This window comes from Chiloscyllium plagiosum, unplaced genomic scaffold (assembly GCF_037043375.1).
Source record: "Chiloscyllium plagiosum isolate Xiang-an unplaced genomic scaffold, Cpla_swu_hap1 HiC_scaffold_2, whole genome shotgun sequence".
In the NCBI taxonomy this organism is placed as follows: Eukaryota; Metazoa; Chordata; class Chondrichthyes; order Orectolobiformes; family Hemiscylliidae; genus Chiloscyllium; species Chiloscyllium plagiosum.
Genome location: NW_028270140.1, coordinates 131,773,464 through 131,797,169, shown reverse-complemented (window position 1 = coordinate 131,797,169; position 23,706 = coordinate 131,773,464). Strand labels below are relative to the sequence as shown.

At 40.3% G+C, this 23,706-nt stretch overlaps 1 protein-coding gene across 20 annotated transcripts in view; it reads left to right on the top strand.

The window, feature by feature from the left end:
• LOC122557375 (teneurin-3) overlaps positions 1–23,706 on the top strand; it is a 2,678,940-nt gene that overhangs the window by 2,534,344 nt on the left and 120,890 nt on the right. For all 20 annotated transcript variants that reach the window (XM_043705048.2, XM_043705074.2, XM_043705164.2 and 17 more), the window contains one exon: positions 7,313–7,498. In XM_043705048.2, coding sequence (XP_043560983.1) covers positions 7,313–7,498 — 186 coding nt within the window. The remainder of the gene's footprint in view (positions 1–7,312; positions 7,499–23,706) is intronic.

Here is a 23,706-nt window from a genome sequence, read left to right as displayed (position 1 = left end):
AATTTGCTTCTAATAATGGTCTCAAAATGTTCTTCCGATGACTATTTTTAGAAACTCATGGGACTTGAGCATTTCAAGCCTTTTTTGCCCCTGAAAGGATGGGTGAAGTCAGCACCTGTCCAGCTACTGAGGCACCAAGATGGCAGAATTTTTGTGTGCCAAGGCAATTGGCTTTGTCTCACTGGATTAGTAAGAGAGAAAAATTATTCATCTTGGCTTCTTGATCACTGTTCAGTGAGCATTGCTGGACTGTAAGAGAGTCAGGACTGGGACTTAAGTACAATGGTTAAACATTTCCCTTTTGCTCAGAGTCCACCACATTGCAGCTCACTATTCAGCCAGGATACTGAAAGACACCTCTTGCCTATAACACTGTCCACCAATGGAACTGTTTTGGGGCAAAGGAAGAGTGAAAACAACACCAATTTCCTTTTCTCCTTGTTAACATTAATATTACAATCTGACAAATTCTTGCCTGTAAACATTTCTAGCTTGCAAGCTAGGTGTTTCTGACAATGTCATCTTAAGTATGCACACTTTGTACTCGCTGTTTTCAATTCTCTGCATGCTGCTGAATCTATCAAAATCCCAACTTGGAGAAAAATCCAAATCTTATCTCCAATTCTGTATTCTTTCAAAGCAGCTTTCTCTCATTAAATTTCAGCAGACGATGGCAGTATTCGGGACTGGACAACAGGAGTATTTATTTCCATCACCATTTCTTTTTCTCCCTTCTTCTGCATGATTCATAAAGTTTTGGGATGCGGTCTTCAAAGGTGCCCATTCTTGTTAGTTGTCAGCTGTGGCTCAGTTGGTGGCACTCTCACATCTGAGTTGCAATGTGGTTGGTTCAAGCCATACTTCAGAGACTTCACCATCGTGCCACTCTGATATACAACTACACAGGCCCTATTGCTGTGGTGAAATGATAAACCGAGTCTCTGTCTGTCCCGAAACATTTCTGGAAAAGACCCATTTCTGTCCAGCACTTCACCTCAACCAATATCATTAAAATAGATTTCCTGATCACTATCACATTGCTGTTTGTCGGGGTCTTTTTTTAAACCAATAGTTGTACTGGCGATACAAATTGACTGCTACATTGTTTTATATTGCAGCAGTGACTACACTTCCCAGGTGGGGACAAAAAAGTTTGGGACAACCTGAGCCCTTTTTTCACTTAGCAAGGCCTGTGCCTGCAGTTCATGGCAGATAGAGTCATTGAACTTTACAGTACAAGTAGCCACTTAGCCTATCATGTCTGTACTTGCTCTCACCTAGCTGGCTCTGCTCTCCAGCTGTGTCTCTATAGCCCCTGAAATTGATCACTTTCAAATATATATCTGGCTCACTTCAGAAACCTAATTTGGATTCCACCTCCACCACTCTGTCAGGCAGTGCATTCCAAATCCGAACAACTCTCTGAGTATAGAACAAAGGACGTTACAGCGTCGGACAGGTCCTTCAGCCTTCGATATTGCGCCGACCTGTGGAACCAATCTGAAGCCCATGTATCCTACACTATTCCATTTTCATCCATATGTCTATCCAATGACCATTTAAATGCCCTTAAATTTGGTGAGTCTGCTATTGTTGCAGGCAATGCTTTCCACACCCCTACTATTCTCTAAGTGAAGAAACTACCTCTGACATCTGTCCTATATCTATCACCTCTCAATTTAAGGCTATGTCCTCTTGTGCGAGCCATCATCATCCAAGGAAAAAGGCTCTCAGTGTCCACCCTATCGAACCCTCTGATTATCTTGTGTGTGTCAATTAAGTCACCTGTCAAGTTCTCTCAAACGAAAACAGCCTCAAATCCCTCAGCCTTTCCTCATAAGACCTTCCCTCCATATCAGACAGCATCCTCATAAACCTCCTCTGAAACCTTTCCAAAGCTTCCACATCATTCCGATAATGCGGTGACCAGAACTGTATGCAAGATGAGAAGTTTCTTCTCATCTCATTCCTACCTGTCTTGCGGACAATCTTCAAATTGTGACCCCTAGTTATCGACATACCAATTAGTGGAAACAGAATATTCTTCATTACCCTGACAAAATTGTTCGTAATTCTGGAACACCTCAATGAGGTTCTTAATCTTCCATGCTCCAAGCAGAATTTCTTTTTTCTTGAATCTAAAATCCCTTTTTCCTGGGATCATTATAGTAACTCTCCTTTGCACTCTCTCCAGGGATTTAATATCATTTTGTAAATAATGTGCCCAGAACTGAACATAATACTCCAAATATGGTCTGACCAATGATTTATGTATTTTCCTTAACATGCTCAACATATTCCAGTTTGATGAGGAAGACACTGTGTCAAGTTCCTCACACTAATTTGCAGGATGAAGCAGGATAACCTGACCTCCCTTTGTTGGCAACAGTATCATTGGGAAGGATCTGTTTTCAGATCATGCTTGTTGTTGAAGTCTTGACTAGTCAGTGGAAACAATAGGGGGACAAAGAAAGCAGCTTTGAAATCCGCTGAATTGTAAAATACTTTAAATACTTATTTTCATGGTAGGGCATGATGACTTTAAAAAATATTAGTAGCAAAAGTAAAGGAAATTGTTGAAGTGCCACAAAATAAAGTTTAGCAGATCCCAACTCACTTAATTAATGGAAAAAAATGTCAATTAATCATAATGCTACTTGTTCAGGTGTCTTAAGGCTATGGCAGTGAAAACATTAATTGGTGATTTTAATGAAAGACAGAAGCTGAACATGTATACCATAAATTTTCAAGCTAACATCAGTTAAAATATTATCATGCACATGGCCTTTTTAGGAAGAAGCTTGAAACAACTTAGATTATGATTGGTGCATGCTTTATATTGATACTGATCTGCTTCACATAGCCCACCTTGTTTCTTTCTGTGTTGGATTATTTGTTACTTAATTCCAGGTTTTATTAGTCGAATTTACAGTGTTTTTGTGTCATTGCTGTGCACTGGCAGAAAACAGAGTTTTTGGAGTTAACGCACGTCATAATTTATGTGAAAATTTAGCATGAGATGATGCTTGAATTAGTGTGTCAAGCCTAAAGCAAACCTACTTGGAATGGAGATTTTGCACAAAGTTGCCTGTTGAGTTCTGCACCTTCTTAGATTTCTATACTGAGCTTTTTCAGAGACGATAACTTGAGTGAGTGGTAAACAATGAGGTAGGAATCATGTTAAGGTGTAAAGCCATAACATGTCTAAGTAGGCCATTCAACCTATTGAGTTTACTTGGCTAATCTGGTAATCCTCAACTCCCACTTTCCTGCCTTTTCCCTATAACCGTTGATTCCCTTACTGATTAAAAATCTGTCTCTAAGCCATAAATATATTTAATGACCCAGCCTTTACAGCCCTCTGCGATAAAGAACTATCAAGTTTTTACCCACTATGCAGACCATGTCATCTTCACTACTTGCCTTCCCACCTATTTTTGTGTCATCTGAAAATTTGGTGATGATACATTCGTTTGCATCATTAATAATAATTGTAAATAATTACAATTTATAATTACAATAATAATAGCAGCTGCAGTACTGATATCTGTGGAACTTCATTAGTTACAGGCTCCAATCATAAAAATAGCCCCTTATTTCAACTCACTGTCTTCTATCAGTTAGTTAATCCTCTACCCATGCTAAAATCTACCCACCAACACCGTGGGCTGTTAGTAAGTAACCTTATGTGTGACGTACGTTTGCAAGTAAGGTTTAATTTGGAAATTAAAATGCATTGCATCTCCTGGTTCCCCTGTACTGTAGATGTAGAAACTGCAGAGTAGCTTATTACTGATTTTATAAATGTGGCAGTCAATTTTTTTTTAAATTCATTCATTGGATGTGGACATCACTGGCTGTCCAGCATTTATTGCCCATCCCTAGTTGCCCTTGAGAAGATGGTAGTCAGCTGTTTTCTTGAACCACTGCAATCAATGTACTTTGGGTTGATCCATAATGCCCTTAAGATGGGAATTCTGGGAGTTTGACCTACTGATACTGAAGGAACGGTGATATATTTCCAAGTCATGATAGTGAGTGGTTTGGAGAGGAACTTGCAGATGGTGGTGTTCCCATGTATCTGCTGTCTTGCCTTCTAGATGGACGTGGTCACAGCCTTGGAAGATGCTGTCTGAGGATCTTTTCCGAAGTTTTGCAGTGCATCTTGTAGATAGTACACACTATCAAGAGTCAAAAGAATGGAATCCTGAGTCCACACTGTAAAATCAGGGCTGAGTAGGAGGGAATTGTTAAAAAAACTGAGTTAAACCAGGAAGAATACAGCAGATGGAATGGGCTCTGACTGGGTTAAATTCCAAGGAAGAAATCGTTAGACACAATCTGGTCACCACGAGATAAGTGCAGCAAATGGTACAATAGATGCTTACACAATATTTAGTCACAATGCAACAGTAATATTGGTAACGTAAGAGAACAAATGCATCCCTGTAGATTTCACCACCAATCAAATGTGAACAATTGCAGCCAATGACTAATTCACAGTCATTTTGTGCAGTAATATCTTCATTATAAAGCTCCCTTTGAATGCATCAGGAAAGCAATGATGGGAACAAGTTAATGGATGTATTATTCTGAACCAATGTAGCCATCAATTTCATCCTCAATCTCATTTTTCACATTAAGGTTTGAAAGAGAATCTGCTGTTGCCATGGGATGGGTTCTGGCCTATGCTGAATGAGTGGGTTTAGGTTTAAGTGGCTTGTTGATTCTGTACATGCCAAATGAAAGTATATGTAAGTGTGCCCTTTAGCACAGATTAGTCCCACTACCTCTCCATCATGGCAATTGTATGAAACACCAGTCTTCCATGATGAAATAGATGCTGCCAAAACATTCTTTGATCTTTGCACAGAAGACTGGCTATTAATTAGTTGCACAATTTCACTTCAATTAAATGAACTTCAATTAATAAGTTGGTCGTGAAGATTGACACAGCCGCGCTTGAAGGTGGTGTGTTAAAGGCTGATAAACACCTTGGTGCTAATGAAAAATTGATTAGATTGATTCACAGGAGAAACAAGACACGCGATTAAAAAAACTTTTCCTCGCAAAGCCAAGTTAATATTTTGCTGCATCGAGGTTAATCAGCCCATCCAGGGTCCTTTAATTGAAAGCTTGATTCAGAAGAGAGCTGAGCATGTATAAAGAAATCATTGAAAGGAGCACAATGAACAGACAAGATGGTCCCCCAACATGAGAGCAGCGAGCAACTGATGAAGCTGTGACTAATCCCAGTTGTATTGGATAGATTTTTCTGATCATTGTTTGCAGTAATGAAAGACTGCAGCTGGTTTTTGTTGAAAGTGTTCTTTTAAATCATTTAGTTAGACTTTTGTCTCTACTTTTATTGTGCCCTAACAACTGCATATTATAACACAGATTTTCCAGCATAAGGCAGGATCCTGCATGGAGGGGAGTGGGGATGGAGATGGCATGGGTAGATGATTTGGTTTCAGTGCTAAATTGATAATCCCAACCAGGAAGTTTAAAATGACCTTGACACTTTCGATTTGTTTACTTGAATGTCCATTGCCCTAGGACCCCAAGTCTGCTAGTTTTCAAAAACCATACAGAGTGAGGGGCCTGCACAGAGGCTGAAAATGTAAGTTCTTTTGCAAATTGAAAATCCACCGTACTTCTCATCACACGCGTAATGTCCAACCCCCTGTTTTCACCGATAAAGACACACCAGGATTGAATTCCACACTCTCCACCAGTCAGGAACAGAGCAGTCACTCATATTCCAATGTTCCTGTCCCCATCTTCAGAAGAACATGTAGGTTCCTGCCAACTGCAGAAAGAAGCCTCACTGCAGCCTTCACATCAGGGTTCAAGGATATCAACAGAGCACTGGTGTCATCTCTGTACTCAGAAACTGATGTATACAGTACCGGACATTGCAGCTTTCTGCAGCTCCTCCAGAAATCACTTGCAAACATTCAAAACAGAAGCAGTGGTAGGCCATATGGCTCCTTTGTACCTGCTCCAACATTCGATAAGATTATGGTTGACCTGCTTCTGTTCCGAATTCCACAGTTCCATCTACGCCCCAAAGACCCTTGATTCCCTTGTGTATCAGGAACCTATCTACCTCCACCTTAAAAATATTTAATTGTCCAGACTACAGCTTTTGGAGCAGAGTTGCAATTGCACAGCCCTCTGAGAGAAATAAACAATCCTCATCTTGAATATTCCTTCCAAGGTGTGTGGCCACTCAGAGGTTCCTCGACCACTTGTCAACGTGCTGCACATTAACTATTTTTTTATTCTTTCATTGTATGAGGGCATCGAAAGCTAGACCAGCATTTATTGTCCGTCCCTAATTGCTCAGTTAAGAGTCAATCAAATTGCTATGGGTCTGGAGTCACATGTAGGCCAGACCAGATTAGGATGGCAGTTTCTTTATCTAAACGACATTGGTGAGCCACATGGGCTTTTCTGACAATTAACAATGGATTCACAGTCAACATTAGATTCTTAATTCCATATTTTTAAGAAATTGAATTCAAATTCCATCATCTGCTGTGGCAGTATTAAAGCCTGGGTCCCCAGATCATTACCTGAATCTGTGGATTAATAATCCAGTGACAATTCCACTAGGCCATTGCCTCCCCATCTGAACTTCAACATCAACATTACTCATGTCTGTCTGAAAAGGGCATCTCCTGTTTTAAAACAGTGCCCTCTAGATCTGAACTCGATCGCAAGAGGAAGCATCCTTCACACGACTACTTTTGTGAAGATCTCTCAGGCTTTTATAAACTTCAGTCAAGTCTCAGATAAGATGTAGCAGGTGCTAAGCAGGTTGACAAAGCCTTAAACAGTTGCTGATGTTTAGAATATAACCAAATAATCTGTTGTGGGTTTATGTCCAGTCAAGATTAGAGTGGTGCTAGAAAAGCACAGCAGGTCAGGCAGCATTCTTGGAGCAGGAACATCGACGTTTCGGGCAAAAGCCCTTCATCAGGAATGTTGTGGGTTTATGCCTGCTCTTTACAAAACTTCTGATTAAAAGCACATAATTAATGTTTTTTTAAAAACCACTGTGTTTATGGCAAAACGAGTTTTAATTTACTGTAAAATCTGGGTGTTGTTAATGGGAGAATGTGAATGCATTGTATTTCTTTACTCATGCATGTTCTGTTGGGCCCCATACAGGTTTGAATGGTATGTTATTAATGTGAGGAGTCTGTGACAGGAGATGAATTCAGTGCCTTGACCATGCTTTTACGGCTGTGAGTTTTGCATTGACGGTGAAATTCACTGTGCTGGGTCTGTTTGTGCTCCACAGAGATTTGTGCCGTGGAGTGTGGAACTCATGGCGTTTGCCTGGCGGGTGCCTGTCGATGTGAGGAAGGCTGGACTGGCGCAGCTTGTGACCAGAGAGCATGCCACCCTCGCTGCTTGGAGCATGGAACCTGCAATAATGGCAAATGCGAGTGCAACCAAGGCTGGAATGGTGAACACTGCACCATTGGTAGGTTGTTGCTTTACAGCGTATGGAATGAAATAATCTCAAAATGGCCATGAGAGGCGGTATCTGAAACATTGAGTGATAACACTCATACTGTTTATGCTACCTGTGCCCAATTTGGTTAGTGGATAAGTGGGTGGAATTTGTTTTCTTCTTAACAATGATTGGAACCTCTGAGAAGGCATTTCTACATAATTCCTCAACAGAAAATAAAATAATGGGAAATTAGTGTTTTGAAAATTTGAAATCAATATGTCAATAAAGATACTGTCATCAAGGAGTGATGAATGTTAGGAATAAGCTGCAAATACATATTTCCATGCCACATTCAAATTCGGGCAAACCCCGTAGCAAGCTGTCTGTTCCACTTGTTAACCAGAATACAGAAGGAAGCAGAGGAATGCAGAGTATTGTAGAGCAGAATATTGTAGGAGACGCAACATTGGTGCCAGTGCAAGTATTGTAGTGTACCTTGAGTTAGTAATGACTGCCTGAGGGAGCAGAAGGCCAGCCCTGTCTGGAGTGTGGCACTGAGCCAGAGGCAGAAATCTTCATATGTTGAAATCTTGGCACATCAAGCCTGTAGTCAGTCTTTCTTGGAACTCGCTAAATGATGACTCTATTATCTTGTATCTTTTTTGTCTCAGTGTTTAATGTTTGCATCGATTGACACAGCAATGTTTAGAGTGACTTTTCAGCTAGTAAACCATTTTGTAAAGTAATGAGGTAAATAGCAAACTTCAAAAATGTGTTGAAAACAGAAAGACATGCAGATTACGTCAGAGTGATTTCAGAAAAAAAACCAGCCTGAACAATTTTGTGGAAATACATTGAATCGGATTAGTTTTCACAGTGACCTTTGAAAAGGTTTGGTTCAGAGAAACTCGCACTGCAATTTTCTTTGTCCTTCAAAAGTCAGTCATTTCTGAGTCTGAATGAAGTGAAAGATCATACGCAAAGAGCAGTAGAAAATTGTTATTGGACTTTTCAATCAAGATGATTAAATCTTCCCTTTGTTACTCCCCACTGGGATGTGCACTGCAAATCACGATCTGCTATTCCTGGAGTCATCACAAAAGCTAAGAAACTATATCAAAGTGTCCAGTTTCCTTGTCTGATACACGTAGGTTAACAGAAAGCACTGATTGGCTTTCTATACTTAACAAATAAAAAGATTCAAACCACAGAAAAGCAAGTATGATCTGTTGACATATAACTTGACTAGTTAATTAAAGGCAGTGTCTTCTAACAGTCACAACAGCAGCCAAGGATGTATTTTCACAATTCCTGACCCGCTGTGTCCACACATAGGATTTCGATAACACCACACTGCACCTGCACAGAAAAGCTCCATAACACTGAAAGACATTTCAGCATGGCAGTAGGGTATGGGAGTAGGAGGACATAAATGCCTGGAGAAAAGATGCTGTAGGAGAGAGAGATATAGAGGATGTGGTGGGGGGAGAGGCCATGTGGATGGAAAGACAGAGAGATGGAACATGGGGAGAAGGAGGCATGAGGGGGGAGAGAGAAGATGAAACAGAGAGCATGGGAAAGAGAGACCACAGATACTGAGAGTGAGGGAAGTGTGGGGAGAGAATGAGAGAGAGGATGCAGAGGGAATGAGGATGTGAAAAGAGGCATTCCTCACTTGCACCCATTCACAACAGCAACACATTTAAACCTGTGCCTGAGCCAGTTTAAATGCACAAACTTAAGTGGTGCGTTGTACATATGCATTGGTGTCTGCACATGCAATCTTGGTCAAAACTCTAAATCCGTTCTAAAAGCCCCATACACACACATACAGACAGATTCAGACAAAAAGAAAATTGGTGTTATGAACGTAGGGGGAAAGGTTTTGGGGGAACAGTTGAATGGCATCAGTCCTCAATTTTGAATGGAGGAGTTCATTTTGTCTCTCAAGTCCTCCAGTTTAGTGAGCTATTCCTTTACGTTCTGTCACTTCTTCACAGGAGGCTCAGAGCAACTGGCTCACACATTATAAAGTCTCTGATTATTTGCTGATGGAAAAAAACAAAGGGCTTTCTTTAATTTGCAGTATTTTACTGTGAGATACACAACACTTCCCTTCCTGAGGTATGAGGGCTTCTCTCTGGATCATTCACACCCACAAGCAGGAACCAATTAGAGAGTTGTCATCAGGCTGACCCTTGACATCTGTGACTGGACAAAATTTTACAAACCAATCAGTTGCTTGTTGCCAGCCGAATCTCACTTCCTACCGAATGCCGTACTGTCTCGTCACACCATCCCCCCCACTACTTGCAAAGCACCAGTGTGACCACAATTTGCAATGAGTTTCAGTAACTTGCTTTTTAATACTCCAGCAGTTCCTTTCTCTGTCCTTTGTCATAAAATAGTTCTTTTCACAATTCAGTCCTCAATCAAAAATAAAGTAAAATAAAAACATGAGGTCTTTACACACTTGCACCTCACAATAACTCAGTATATTTAATTATTGAGGGGTAAAGATGAATTGCATTCAACATCCAAATGCCCTTTTGCATTCTCCATTTTTACATTTTGAGTCAGTCCTCAAGGGCTTTGAAATAATTTTCTCTGTCCTACTGCCTCTGTCTCCAACCATCTGTCTCCAACTGCTCAATGACTTTCAGTGAACTGCACCCCCCAGCACAACATGTTGCAAGTTGAGTGTACCACATAACCTCCTCACCTATTTTCTAATGATAATACCTTCACATTGCAGAGAAACATTTTATTTTATCCTTGCCACCCCCTGTTTGCTGCAAGTGTTCACTCCATGTTGTGCAACCTCACATCTTTCACCCTGTATAAATTCCAGCTCATCTAAATCTCGGCAGCTCATCCTCCAGCTTGTACCAGTCCAATTCACACATCACTCTGTTGAACATGCATTTTTTTTTCTTTCTTTTTCACTCATTCATGGGCTGTGAGAGTCACCGGGTAGGCCTGCATTTATTTCCCACCGTGACTTGCCCTCTAGATTGGTTTGCCTCCTGGTTAAGCAGTGGCTTGGTTTTAAAATTCTGGTTGTCGCTTTCAAGAACTTCCAGAAGTTCTCCAGCACCGCCTCCAGAAGACTTGTGTCCTTCCCCAGTTCTCTAAGATTTCAGCGCTCCACCAACTCCTTGAATATCCCTTATCTCTTTGACTGAAATTTTGATTGTCTGGTTAAATTTAATTTTTAAAATGTTTGGTAACAATCCTGCAAAGCACCTTGGTACATTTCACTCTGTCAATGATGCTACACAAATGCAAGTTGTTGTTGGTATCAATTCACAGGCGCTGGAGTTCATCAATGCCCCAGCAAACCAGACATTGTTAAAATGGGGGCTGTGACAGTAAGTGACAGCAACTTGTTGAATTCAGATCATGAAACATACAAATCAGAGCTTGGTTTTGTCTCCACCATATTCACATTGCCAGTACATTGACCTGGTTAAGGTGGTTGAACAGAGGTACCGGGAACAGATTCTCTCTTCCTCATCCAGGTTATGCATATTAATTGTCTTCGGATCAGGTAATAAATTAAATAGAGCATGGGTCAGAGTTAGGGCCCTATGGTGCTGCTGTCAGTAATATATAACAATTGGAGATGGTCACTTCACTGGAGTTGGTATGTGAGAAAGAAAATGGATGCTTCAAATTCCTGGAAATTCCTATATTGAGAAGAGATGAAGTGAGGAGAATATTAATATAAAACAGCAAGCTGTGGATGCAGGAAGTCTGAAACACAAATAAAAGTTTGCTGGTGAAATTCAGTAGGTCTGGCAGGATCTGCAGAAAGAAAGCACTCTTCACATTTCGAGTGTTCACTTTGCTTTCTCTCCACAGGTACTGCCAGACCTGCTGGGTTTCTCTCCAAGCTGCTGTTTCTGTTTCAGCATGTAATCCTGGGGCTGTGTTTAGCTGAAATTCATGGAGCAGTCGGAGATGGATGATCAAAACGGAGCGAGTAGAGTAGGGAATACAATTTAGGAAATGAAATACCAGTTCCCGAATTGTGGCCAGAAAGTATGGAGAGGTTTGGATGAATAGACCAAATGTGCTTCTTCTACCCAAAACACTAAAAGATTACTCTCAGAATGAACAGAGATTGAAGTTCCGGTTGTAAGGTTTCTGAAAGCACCACTAATTTCAGAGAACAGTATTTCACTGTGACAGTAAACATACAGGTGTATCTCAATGATGTCTCAATGTGCAGAGGCTATTCCACAGCCTGTCATCTCCTCTGCACTTTATAGTCTTAGGTCAGTTTAAATCTGGAAAGGCCAGCAGGTATTCTTATGGTGCTTTATTAGAAAAAAAGTTTTGATTCAGTGGTAATCTTGTTCTGGCACTAACCTTCTGTAAGTGTCTTCCACACTTTCATGTTTATTGAACAGCATTGATTTTCATATTTGTGCAGTTACGTACTCAAACGGGTCCTTGCCTCAGGGAAATTCTAATTCCTTTAGCTCTAATTCCTTCCTTTGCAAAGGTGACTGGGGTGTGTGGGCAGGGGGAGAATGCACCTAGCAATCTGTTATCAATCTAATGCTTCAGTATCGTGGGAACTGGATCATTAACAAATGCATGGAGCTGATCTGGTTTATTTTAGACAATTTTACAACCGATAGTGCTGAATGATCCATCAGGCACACATGAGCACTTGAAACTTTCAGGGGAACATTGTATCCTGCACTTTTCAGAATGAAATGCTGGACCTGTACTTATTTTTTTATTGTTGTATTGTGTCATTCCTTGTATTCACTTGCAACTCATCTTTGGTTACCTGAGAATTTCTTAACAAGTAGGCAAAGAGAACTCTGAAGAGTAGTCAAATTAGCGGGATCATTAATTGGGGTATTCTTGACAGGATGAAATTCATCATTTAACAGATCATTTCATTAAGCAGGCCCCCCCCCCTCCACACGAGTGGAAATGGGATTGAGCCAATTGGTCATTTAAAAAAAATCTCCTGTGAAGCAGTCATCATTACTCTTTCACTGCCAATTAGGGCTCAGTTTGTGACATTCGTGTTCTACACAGCCAGTTAAGTGGAAGCTATGGCTTGGGTTCCTTGTTTTTCTTGAATGAGCTTTGAATAACTGGATGTCTACTAAATGATTTGATACATTGGCTACGTAAATCACAAGGTGCCGAATGAGTATTAACAGAGCAAAAGCAGAGAACGCTGGAGAAACTCAGCAGGTCTGGCAGTATCTGTGGACAGAAAACAGGTATTCTTTGCAGTCTAGTATGAATCTTCTCAAAATCTAAAGAGTTTTCATGAGATATCAGGCTCAAAGCATTAACTCTGTTTTCTCTCCACAGATGCTGCCACACTTGCTGAGTTTCTCCAGCATTTTCTGTGTTTGTGCCTTTATTCAAATATATGCTGGAGGTCTCTTACCTTGCTGGTTAATTTTCCACAGGATAGCTGTTAAGCTCATCCTGATGTTGGGCTATCTGCTATGCATATTGTGAAGTGATGGAAAAGCAGGCAATTTTCATCGGAATTTTTTCCCTGGTCCAACCCTTATCTTCTGAATGCATTGACTGCCTTCTGTATAGGTCCATGCTTGATCAATTGATTACTGATAGGCCATTTAAGAGATTGTCATTCATTTGTTCTTGGCTGTTTAGCAAACAGTGGCTCAAATCCGCCCATGCACATTTCCAGTGGGGGGTTAGGGACTCTCTAGTGGTGCATTAGTAGTGTCCTTATCCCTGGACCAGGAGGGCTGGATTCAAGTCTCACCTACTCTAGCGGTGTATAATAACATCCCTGAACTGGTTGTTTAGAAAGATTTTGTTTTGAATTCTGGCAGAGGTTACTGCAGACTGCTGAACATGGGGGGAAGCTGAGACCATTTTTGTTTCCTGAAGCCAGAGGTGCTGAAATCTATTGTAGCTCCCCTATCAGTAGTCAACTGAGATCAGAGTCCGGTCCATAAGCCTGACTAACTCATTGGGTAGGCTTACTGCGCCAATAGAGATACAGCAGTTTTGTTACATTAAATCAACGCGAATGATAGAGGAGTAACAATTAAGCAGTTATAAATTATATAAAATAGTTTCATGGCCACAACATTCAATGAAGGAGATTTAAAACATACAGCCTCGATAATGAATATTTTGCCTTAAAACAATGCTTGTCAGAATTGACAGTTGACTGACATTTGGTTGAATAACAATGGCAAGAGACAGCCATTATGTTTTGAGTACCATTCATCTGAATCTAACCAGCAGCCCGTACGTCTCCAAATAGTACTCTTCCAAAATATCGTTCATTCCTTTTTTGGATAGATCCACCAGAGACATTTTGAATGAAAAATCAAACTGGTACCTAGCATGATGGTTCCATTATCAACTGCTCAGCTACATTCTAAAAATACCTCAAAACACCTCAAATAGATTGGGTTGTGATATCTGGTTGGCGTGAACAAGTTGGACCGAAGGGTCTGTTTCCATAATGTACATCTCTATAACTCTATGACTGTATCCTCGTGAATCCTTTACTCAAACCCTGGAAGTCAGCTGCAGTACAATTTTGCCTTTAGACATTCTACATTCGCAGGACTTTACATTGCCCAATAATACAAAATGTTGGAAATACTTCACAGGCCAAGTCATGAATCAGGTTAACATTGCAGCTTAGTGGTCTATTGTTAGAACTGGGAAACATTACAGATGGAGCAGGTTTTAAGCAAGTGCAGGGAAAGGAAAGAATAAAAGACAACGGTCTGTGAGAGTGCACATTCTCCCCGTGTCTGCGTGGGTTTCCTCCGGGTGCTCCGGTTTCCTCCCACAGTCCAAAAATGTGCAGGTTAGGTGAATTGGCCATGCTAAATTGCCCGTAGTGTTAGGTGAAGGGGTAAATGTAGGAGTATGGTTCTGGGTGGTATACGCTTCGGCGGGTCGGTGTGGACTTGTTGGGCCGAAGGGCCTGTTTCCACACTGTAAGTAATCTAATCTAATCTAATCTAGTGCAATCTAATGAACAGTAGATTCGTTATTAGTACCTGTTGTCAGAAAACGCAGACAGAGATGATCAAAAACTACTGGGCTCAATGTTGAGTCCTGAAAGATGTAAAGCTCCTATCCAAAAGATGAGATGTTGTTCCTTTAGGTTTTGTTGAGCTTCAAAAGTTCAGTGGAACAGTGTGAGTGCAGAGAGGACAGAGATATAGCATTATAGTAACAGACCTTAACATAAGAACAGTTAAGCAGTCAGGATAATATAAAATATTGGCAAGCTCACTTCATGCTACATGGAGAATTTTTAAAAATATATACTAATTAATGAAATGACCATTAACAATGAATATCCTGTTCTCAAAAATGTCTGATATGATACTTTTAAGAAACACGTGGCTTTGGAATGGCTTGTTCAGCAAAACAATCACCTGATCTGCATTTGGGTCTGCCCAATTCAGAAGATATAGCTGAGCAATGACCTCAGTAAGAACACTTGGACAATGTACAATGAAACCACTGCCAGGGAGTGGTCTAGGCCCACTGAGAGCATCGAGAAGAGAGCTGATACTTCTTCTCCACAGCTACCATGGGAAGAAGGCTGACCCAAATTGTCAGTCTCTTCTCAATCCAATCTATGACAGAGGTTGAAAGAAATTACATTTTGTTGCTGTACGAAGGGAACAAAACAGTAATAGTTGGAAATGAATACAGAGGCTGTTCCTGAATGCCATGCTGTAGTCCCCAAGGCAAATCAAACCAGTACATTCTGATGGTTTCTCCTTCAAGGTATGAGTCTCAAAAGGTCTTGCTGCAAATCATGACCCCCAAGTCAGTGCTTTGTGTAAATAGTTATGAAATCCCTGCCTTTGTGAACAGCACGTCTCCAAATGGAGATGCAAAACAGCTGACTTGTATTTTTTTCTGGATGAATATATCATATTTTTTCTCATGTGTAAATGTAGGGGACATGTTCTTGAAATCATGCGAGAAACAGACATCAGCAGTAGTTGCAGACAATGCTGCTACTGTTTATTTGTACTTTTTTTCCCTTTACTGATTTTGAATGGAGTGTGTGTTTCAGTGATGCAGCAAGGATCGAGTAATTTTTAATGTTATTCATTATATTCCAATAAGTTGACCTAATTAATTGCACTGAAATGGAACCATTCTCCAGTTGTGGCATAAAATTCTTGTCTGACTGTCGACTTAACCTTAGGCTAATTTTTCTGTGTGAGTTGGTCAACCTACATTAATTTTTTACATTAAAGTTCTAGCCTGTTGATGTTGCTTTAAAAGGAAGGTTTTTAAGCATCAAACAAAAGCGGATGATAATATCTGTTTGTATTGTCTGCCTGGAGCTTTTTACTCACACTGTGAGATACAACCTACAATTAATTGTTAGTCTTCAGATATATGCGGTCATGACAGGAATTAATATTTAGATCCACATTTGGAGATGTGCATGTAAAAGTGGTGGCTAAGTACCAATCTCATAACTGTCACGAAATGTCAGCATTGTCAGGTTTTTTAAAAATTTAATTCCCCCGTGGCTTATGGAAGCAAGAGTTTAACAATGTTTAAACTTCTCATTTTCTTCTGTTCACTGAAAACTAAGCAAGTAGCAGCATTTGCTGCAATTTATGTCTTGTCCACAACCCACCTATCCCTGGAGGCGCTTATCAGTTTGAGCTAGTCTCTGCCTCATTACACTTGTCCCTCTGAAAAGCACTTTGGCTTGAACAAAATAGTTACGTGATGACAGTGACGGAACTGCCCTGGATATATCTTTCTAATGTGGATTGTGGATTTATTATGGTCATCAGGGAGGGATTTGTAAGTCAACACAAGTTTGAGTATCTGTATAGGAAACTTTTAAGGAAAACATCCTTGGAGTCGCATTGAATAAACAATTTAGAAGAAATTCCTCCGAAATTGCCTTCAAGCTAGTCGCAAATGAGAATAGAAACACTGTTGACGCCAGTCCACACAAATTGGTCTTAAATGTGGCAGGGCTGAGCCAAGCCTACTTACTGAAAGGAAACATTTTCCCTGTAAGGGGCATCTGTACTGACAGTGGCTGTCTCAGCTCAGACACTTATAAGATTTTGCATTATTCTCACCCTGTTTGACAGTGAAAGACAAATGAACTTTCTATATCCTTTTGTTTTCCCAAACAACTTGTCAAAGTGGTGAAGAGTAAAATTTCTGGAGGTGGATTTTCCTCTTTCTTTGCTGAAATATTAGGACAAGTTGATGATCAGGAACAGTGAAAAGTTAGCACTGAACAGGCGCCTCTAAACTTCCACCTGAAAGTCAAATATGTGCTCCTCTCTGTCTCATTTTTGACAGCAGCAAAGAAAAAAATTGTGCATGCTTCATAAGGTCAATCAAATACATGGAGGCGAAAAGAGGATTGACAAAAATGTTTATTCAAAGAGTTCCGATTTAAGGTAGGTCTTGAAGGAGAAGAGAAATGTGGAGAGACAGCGGGATTATCAGATGTGGACATCGCTAATTAAACCAGCATTTATTGAGAAGGTGAGCTGTCTTCTTCAATTTCTGAAGTCCTTTGGGACTTGCACAGTGCTGTTAGAAAGTGAACTTCAACATTTAGCCCGAGTGAAGGAATGATGATATACTTCCAAGTCAGGATGGTGTGTGGCTTGGAATGGAATCTGCAAGTCATGATGCTTCCATGCATCTGCTGCCCTTTGTTCTTCTGGATTGGTAAGGGTTGTGAGTTTGGAAGCTGCTTTTGAAGACGGCATGATGAGAGATGGGTTAAGACACAGGAAAATGTAACCTCCAGTGGTGGATCAAAGGAGAGGGCATTCACAAGAAAATAAGGATGAGAATTTGAGGTTGGAAATTTTTTAGATTTAGGGAGTAGGTCAACTAACAGAAGTTGATGGATGAGCATCACTGAGTACAATGAACAGAAGTTTGGATGAGGGGCAGATCATGGTTAGTAGAGAGTGAGAAGCCAATCAAGAGGGCATTAGAGTAATCAGTAGTGACAGAAAAATGGATAAAGATTTCAGCAGCAGATCCTCTAAGGAAAGACCACGATGGAATAAAAGCCCTGAAATTATTCAAGAACAATTAGATGCTGCAACGGCCAAGGGGACAGGAGCAATGTAGGGTTATTCATGATGATTGAAATAAAGAGAGACAAATAGTCTTCCCCACCTGTAAAAATGATATTATGAAAGGGATTTGCAACTATGTACAAACAAGCATTAAGTTAAATAAAAGCAAAGGATTTTAAATTCAGACATAACTTGTTTCAGCTACAGTTAGAGTATTGCAGTTCTGTGCACTTCATTATTTGGGATGTTAGAACTTTTCAAATGCATGACAGTCATATAATATTGAAAATATTTCACTGCTGAAAATAATTTGATGAATGCTTTGAAAATTATGGAAGATATTGAGAGACCAAGTGGTCAAATATTGGTTCCATCAGTTGGTGAATATTAACTAAGTGCTGAATTGTTTACTTGGAGAATTGGAGAAAATCTTTTTCTCAAGAGATTTTAGTACTATGCAGTGTCTTGCATGGACTGAACAATCATTAAGAAGAGAGTTGGATCATTATTAAACAAAGGAGTACACAAAAAGAAAATGGAAAGAGCAATCAAAAGGAATTTGAGAGTGACAACAGTCAAGTTAATACTGGGGTAGATGCATTGTGCCTGAAGGCCTCCCTCCTTGCTCTAAATCTTTCTAGTTGTTTGGGAGGCCATTTTTATAATTGCAGCTTGAAAGTCAGAGAAGATCTTGGAGCCAAGAGTAAAGATGACAGCCAGCTGAGCTTTCATTGAAGCAAACAGAGCTGACTCTCAACGCTCCACCATTGTAGATCCAGCTGCACTGTTCACAGAATTGACAACTTGCTCCATTGGTGAACGTGATGTCTCTGTTCCCCTCTGGAATACTGTGCTCAAGTTGAAGTTGACTTTTCACAAGTTATTCAAAGCTGTTGAACTGAGCTGCCTTCCCTAAAAGTTTTGATTTGTCAATTAATTACCATCGTCCAGAAGTACCAACCAATGCCCCAATTATGAAGGTATTGATGATCATTTCCTACAGAACTTTCAAACAAAGAGTTGTTCTGATTGTTTTCCACGTGCTCTTTATAGTTTTTTTCCATTTAGATTTTCAATACCTAACCTCAATCTTTTCTCATGTAGGCCTAATGTACAACATTTGAGGAAAACATTTTGCATAATAATATGGAAAAGTCATCCATCTGTATTAATATTAGCTTTGCAGTACTTTGGCATATTACAAAATTTATTACATGCATTAATTTCTCCTTAATATTTCACTTTTTACATATTATCACTTTATATCGTTATTGCATATGTCCATTGTCTCATTATCAGTGATGCTCCCGTCCAGTGGAAGAGTTGAAAACAAATACAGCACTTTTCACCACTAAGTCACTTACCATCCTGACTTGGAAGTAAACCACTGTTCCTTTGACCCCAGGGTCAAAATCCTTGAATTCCTTACCTAACTGCACTGTAGTAGTACCGCAACCAATTGACTATCGTGGTTGAAGAAGGCACTCGCTAGCAGCTTCTCAATAGCCAGCTAGCAATGCTTACATCATAAGAATGTTTTTTTCTTAGGAGGTGGGGATTTTAACAAGGTCAGCATTTATTGACCACCCTTGCTGGGGCTGATCAGAACCTGTTAAGAACCAAGTAGGTGTAGGCCAGACAGGGTTCCTTCTCTAGAGGACTTCAGCGAACCAGTGTGTTTTGTACACAATAGATCCAGAATCACTCTTTAATGATGCAAGCACATATTTTTAAGTTTTAGGTTTTTAAGAACTGAATTCAAATTGTCAAAATGTCAGCTGCAGTAAAGCATCATTCTTCTGCCAAACATACTGCTCAGGCTGGTATCTGTTAGAATATTCCCAAACATGCCATTGTGCTCATATTACACACTGTAATAGAAACATAAAATTTTGGAGCAGGAGTAGGCCATTTGACCCTTTGGATCCGCTGCACCATTATTTATGATCATGGCTGATCATCCAATTTAATAACCTGTTCCTACTTTTCCCCCATATCTTTGATCCCTTTAGCCACGACCTATAACCGACTCATTAACCTGACCTGCGTCTGCTTAGCTTCCAAGATCAAATGAGGTCAGATCTTTTCAGACGAATATATTTCCCAATATAATATTTCTCATGGTATAGAATCTGCTACAGATTTCCGTGGTTTATATTATGGAGGATCTTTCAGTGTTTGTCACATTACAGTTTCCATTATGTACAAGAGGAACAGGAGCAGGAGTAGGCCATCTGAACCTGCTACTCAATAAGATCATGGCTGATCTTTTCGGGGCCTCAGCTCCACTTACCCGCCCTCTCATTATAACCCTTAATTCCTTTATTGTTCAAAAAAGTATCTTAATTTTAAAAACTTTCAATGAGGAAGCTGAACTACTTCACTCGGCAGGGAATTCCATGGATTCACAACCCCATTATTATTCAGTGTCCACACTTCCTACACATTACAGTATTTTTCATTGCAAAATCTATTACATTTTGCAGTTTTGTAGCATCTATCATATACAGCACCCGTTCAGCAGTTAGTTTTGAGTGCCACTGTTAAATGAAGGAAAATAATCTCGTAAGCTTTACGCAGCAAGTCAACACTGTCTTTGAGACAGTAATGAAAATAATCAGATGAGATGACGTTCATAAGTAAACTGAGGTGATGTTGATTGGTAATTTGACCAATTGAATTCCATCCAGAATATGATGCCTTCCACTTACCTTTAAAATAAGAAAAGTTAGGGTATAGACTACCATCTTAATGTATGTTGCGGGGGTTTGGTCTGGTTAATAACATGAACATAATACAAAGGATGACCACAAATGCAGAGGTGAACTTTAAAAGTAGCCTCATCAGGTTATTTTGTATTTTTTATTTTAAAATTCCTCAATGTGCAAAATAGAAATATTATCATTTATTAGAAACGTATCTGCAGTTGTTGTGTGCAAGACAACAATTAAGTGATGGAGAAATAGTGCTCAAGCAATTTAGTCAGATTCAGGGCTCAATGATTGAACTGAACACAGTTAATGTATACCCACTTGTACATTATTACCGTTTCATCATACCTATTAATATCTGACAGTGAATAATCTGGGCCTGATGATGAGTTCCGTCTATTTATTTCCTTAATGGAGCATTAATGATAGTAGTTACTATTCATTGCAAAGATTGCTGTAAAAGTGAGGTTAATTGTTAATGAAGAGTCTTTACTGGTCATTCAGGAGGATAATTAACTCGAGGATGGCTTTCAGATCTGTGCATATTTGAAGGGGAAACAAGCTTTGATAAATCACGAGGGGAAAAATCCAAAAAGGAATATCATTTATATTTTATTCATTGCAAGTCTTCACATCACAAAATAGATGTACGTGTGGTGGAAAGAGTACAGGAGGCAGAAACCCACACGGTTGCTTCTGATTGGAAATTAACAAGAACTGAAGGGTGGTTAGCTAACGTGCTCGGGTTTGGTTAGTTCAGTTGTCTGGATGGCTGGTTTACCGTACAGCATGCCACAGGGTTCAATTCTCTCTGGTTGCCATGGAGGATTGTCCTTCTAAACTTCTTTCCTCATTTGAGGCATGGTGACTCTCATGTTAAACCATCACCATTTGTCTCTTTCTGATGAGAGAGTAGGATTTTGTGAATTTACTTTTGTGGAGAACACAGACAGGAAAAATGGCAGTTTCAGATGAGACAGTCCCAAAGCAGTACATCTAGTATTATTAATAAATGGTGTAGATAGATACACTAATTATTATTACTTTGAAGTAAGTTGGTAAAGTAGAGCAGAAATGGAAATTAAATATATATGTACTGGGGCAGTAGCAGTTTTACCAAAACGACTAAAAATATCAAGAATAGAATTAGACCTTTGAAATGAATCACTGTAATATCAAATGTTTCATTTTGTAGTGCCTTACGTATTTTAAACTTTGTATGTTGCCTGGTAAATCCATTAACATCAATGAAAAAATTCAAAGTCTAAATAAAATACTGTGGATGCTGGAAATTTGTAATAATTTAGTAGAAATTGCTGGAGAAATTCAGCAGGCCTGGCAGCACCTGTGGAGAGAGAAAGAGTTAATATTTGAAGTCTAATATGACTCTTCTACGCAACCAGGTTTAGGCTGGAAAATAACTGGTTTTATGTTGTTGACGAGGCAGGCGGAGGAGCAAATGGAACAAATTGTGAAGTTGTCCAGAAGAAAAGACAAATGATAGAATGAGAAGTGTGTTTGGGGCCTTGGACAGCAAGGAGAGAGGAAGTAAAAGGACAAGTGTTGCACCTTCTCTGATTGGGTGGGTGGGGAGGGGTGTGGATGTGTTAGGAGATGGGGAGAGGGGTGTCACGGAGAAAATGGTCCCTGAGGGATGCTGACAGGGTGGGAAAGGGAAGATGGGTTTTGCTGCAACATCCTGCTGGAGGAGGTCGTTGAAATGGCAGAGGATGATCCCTTGAATGCAAAGGCTGGCAGAAAATGAGAACAAGGGGAACCCTATTGTTGTTTTTTGGAGGGAGAGCAAGGCATGAGAGCAGAAAATGGATCGGAAACAAAGCCAAGGGCCCTGTCAACCACAGGGGGAGGTTGACGGGACGGGTTGGGTGGGTTGGGGAATACAAGGGATCTTGGGTTATACTAAAGGAAACCATGTCGATAGCACCTTTTTGGAAGCTGGAAACAGAGAAACTGGGGGAATCTTTGCAGCAAGCAGAGAATAAGGATGTGTAGTCAAGTAAAGTGAGGGCATATGGATATTAGTAGGCAGCCGATAGCCGGAAATAGAAATAAGGAAGATCTTTAAGGATCTTTGTAATTCCTAACACCCCTCAGCCTATCCCTGACCCCCACCAAAATAGGCACCTCTGAATGCAACCGCAAAAGCTGCAATGCTTGCCTTTTGACTTCATCTCTGTCCATGTGCCAACACACTTTCCAGGTGAAGGAGCAACTTATTGTAGGTACAATCTAGTTTGCCACGTACAATGCAGGCTCCTCTGTATTTGCGAGATCAAATTCAGAGAGGGTGACTGCTGTGTGGAACACCTCTGCTCTGACTGCCAGTGCAAGCCTGGCCTCCAGTTGCTTGCTACTACAGCACACCATCTTGCTTTTTTTTTAGATTTTTTAGATTAGATTACTTACAGTGTGGAAACAGGCCCTTCGGCCTAACAAGTCCACACCGCCCCGCCGAAGCGCAACCCACCCATACCCCGACATTTACCCCTTACCTAACACTACGGGCAATTTAGCATGACCAATTCACCTGACCTGCACATCTTTGGATTGTGGGAGGAAACCGGAGCACCCGGAGGAAACCCACGCAAACACGGGGAGAACGTGCAAACTCCACACAGTCAGTCGCCTGAGGCGGGAACTGAACCCGGGTCTCCGGCGCTGTGAGGCAGCAGTGCTAACCACTGTGCCACCGTGCCGCTCTGAGGGTAACATTTCTGGCCATGTTTTCATGCCCAATGCAAGCAGAAGGAACAGCACCTTGTTTTCCACTTCAGCATTTTACAGCCTTCAGGACTCAGCATTGAGTTCAACAACTTTAGCATGTGAACACTACCCTCCATTTTGATTACACCCTCTCTTCCCCACCCCTGAAAAGTGTTGTTGCCTTAGTTCTTTCTCAACAGAACTGATTTATTTTCTGCTATTAACCTGTGGTCTTCATCGATATCTTTCTTCTACCACCATTAGCACCTGTTGCCTTTTACTCGGGGCACACTCACTTTCTGTCCTACTTGCTCCTCCTCCCCCTCATTAGTCAGCAATATTAAAATTGTCATTTTCTAGCCCCCTTCAGTTCTGAAGAGGAGCCACACTCCACTTGAAATGTTCACTCTGTTTCGTTCTCCATAGATGGTGTCAGGACATCCGCCTGCTTTTATTAAAGAAAACTGATGGCTTATGCAGTAGGCAGCCATTTCTTCATGTTTTACATGAGTAATGATTGTAAATATAAATGTAAACCATATACTTCATTGTCTTTTTAATCCATATAGCAAAGGCCTGGAGAATAGCTGATGAGAAGTTATTCTTTAAAAACAGAAAGTGAAGCAAACCCAGGAATCTTTGCCTACTTTCTTTCACATCCATGATCAGTGAATTCCTGGAATCTTTTAAGGCACACTTAGGAAGCCAAAAGATAATT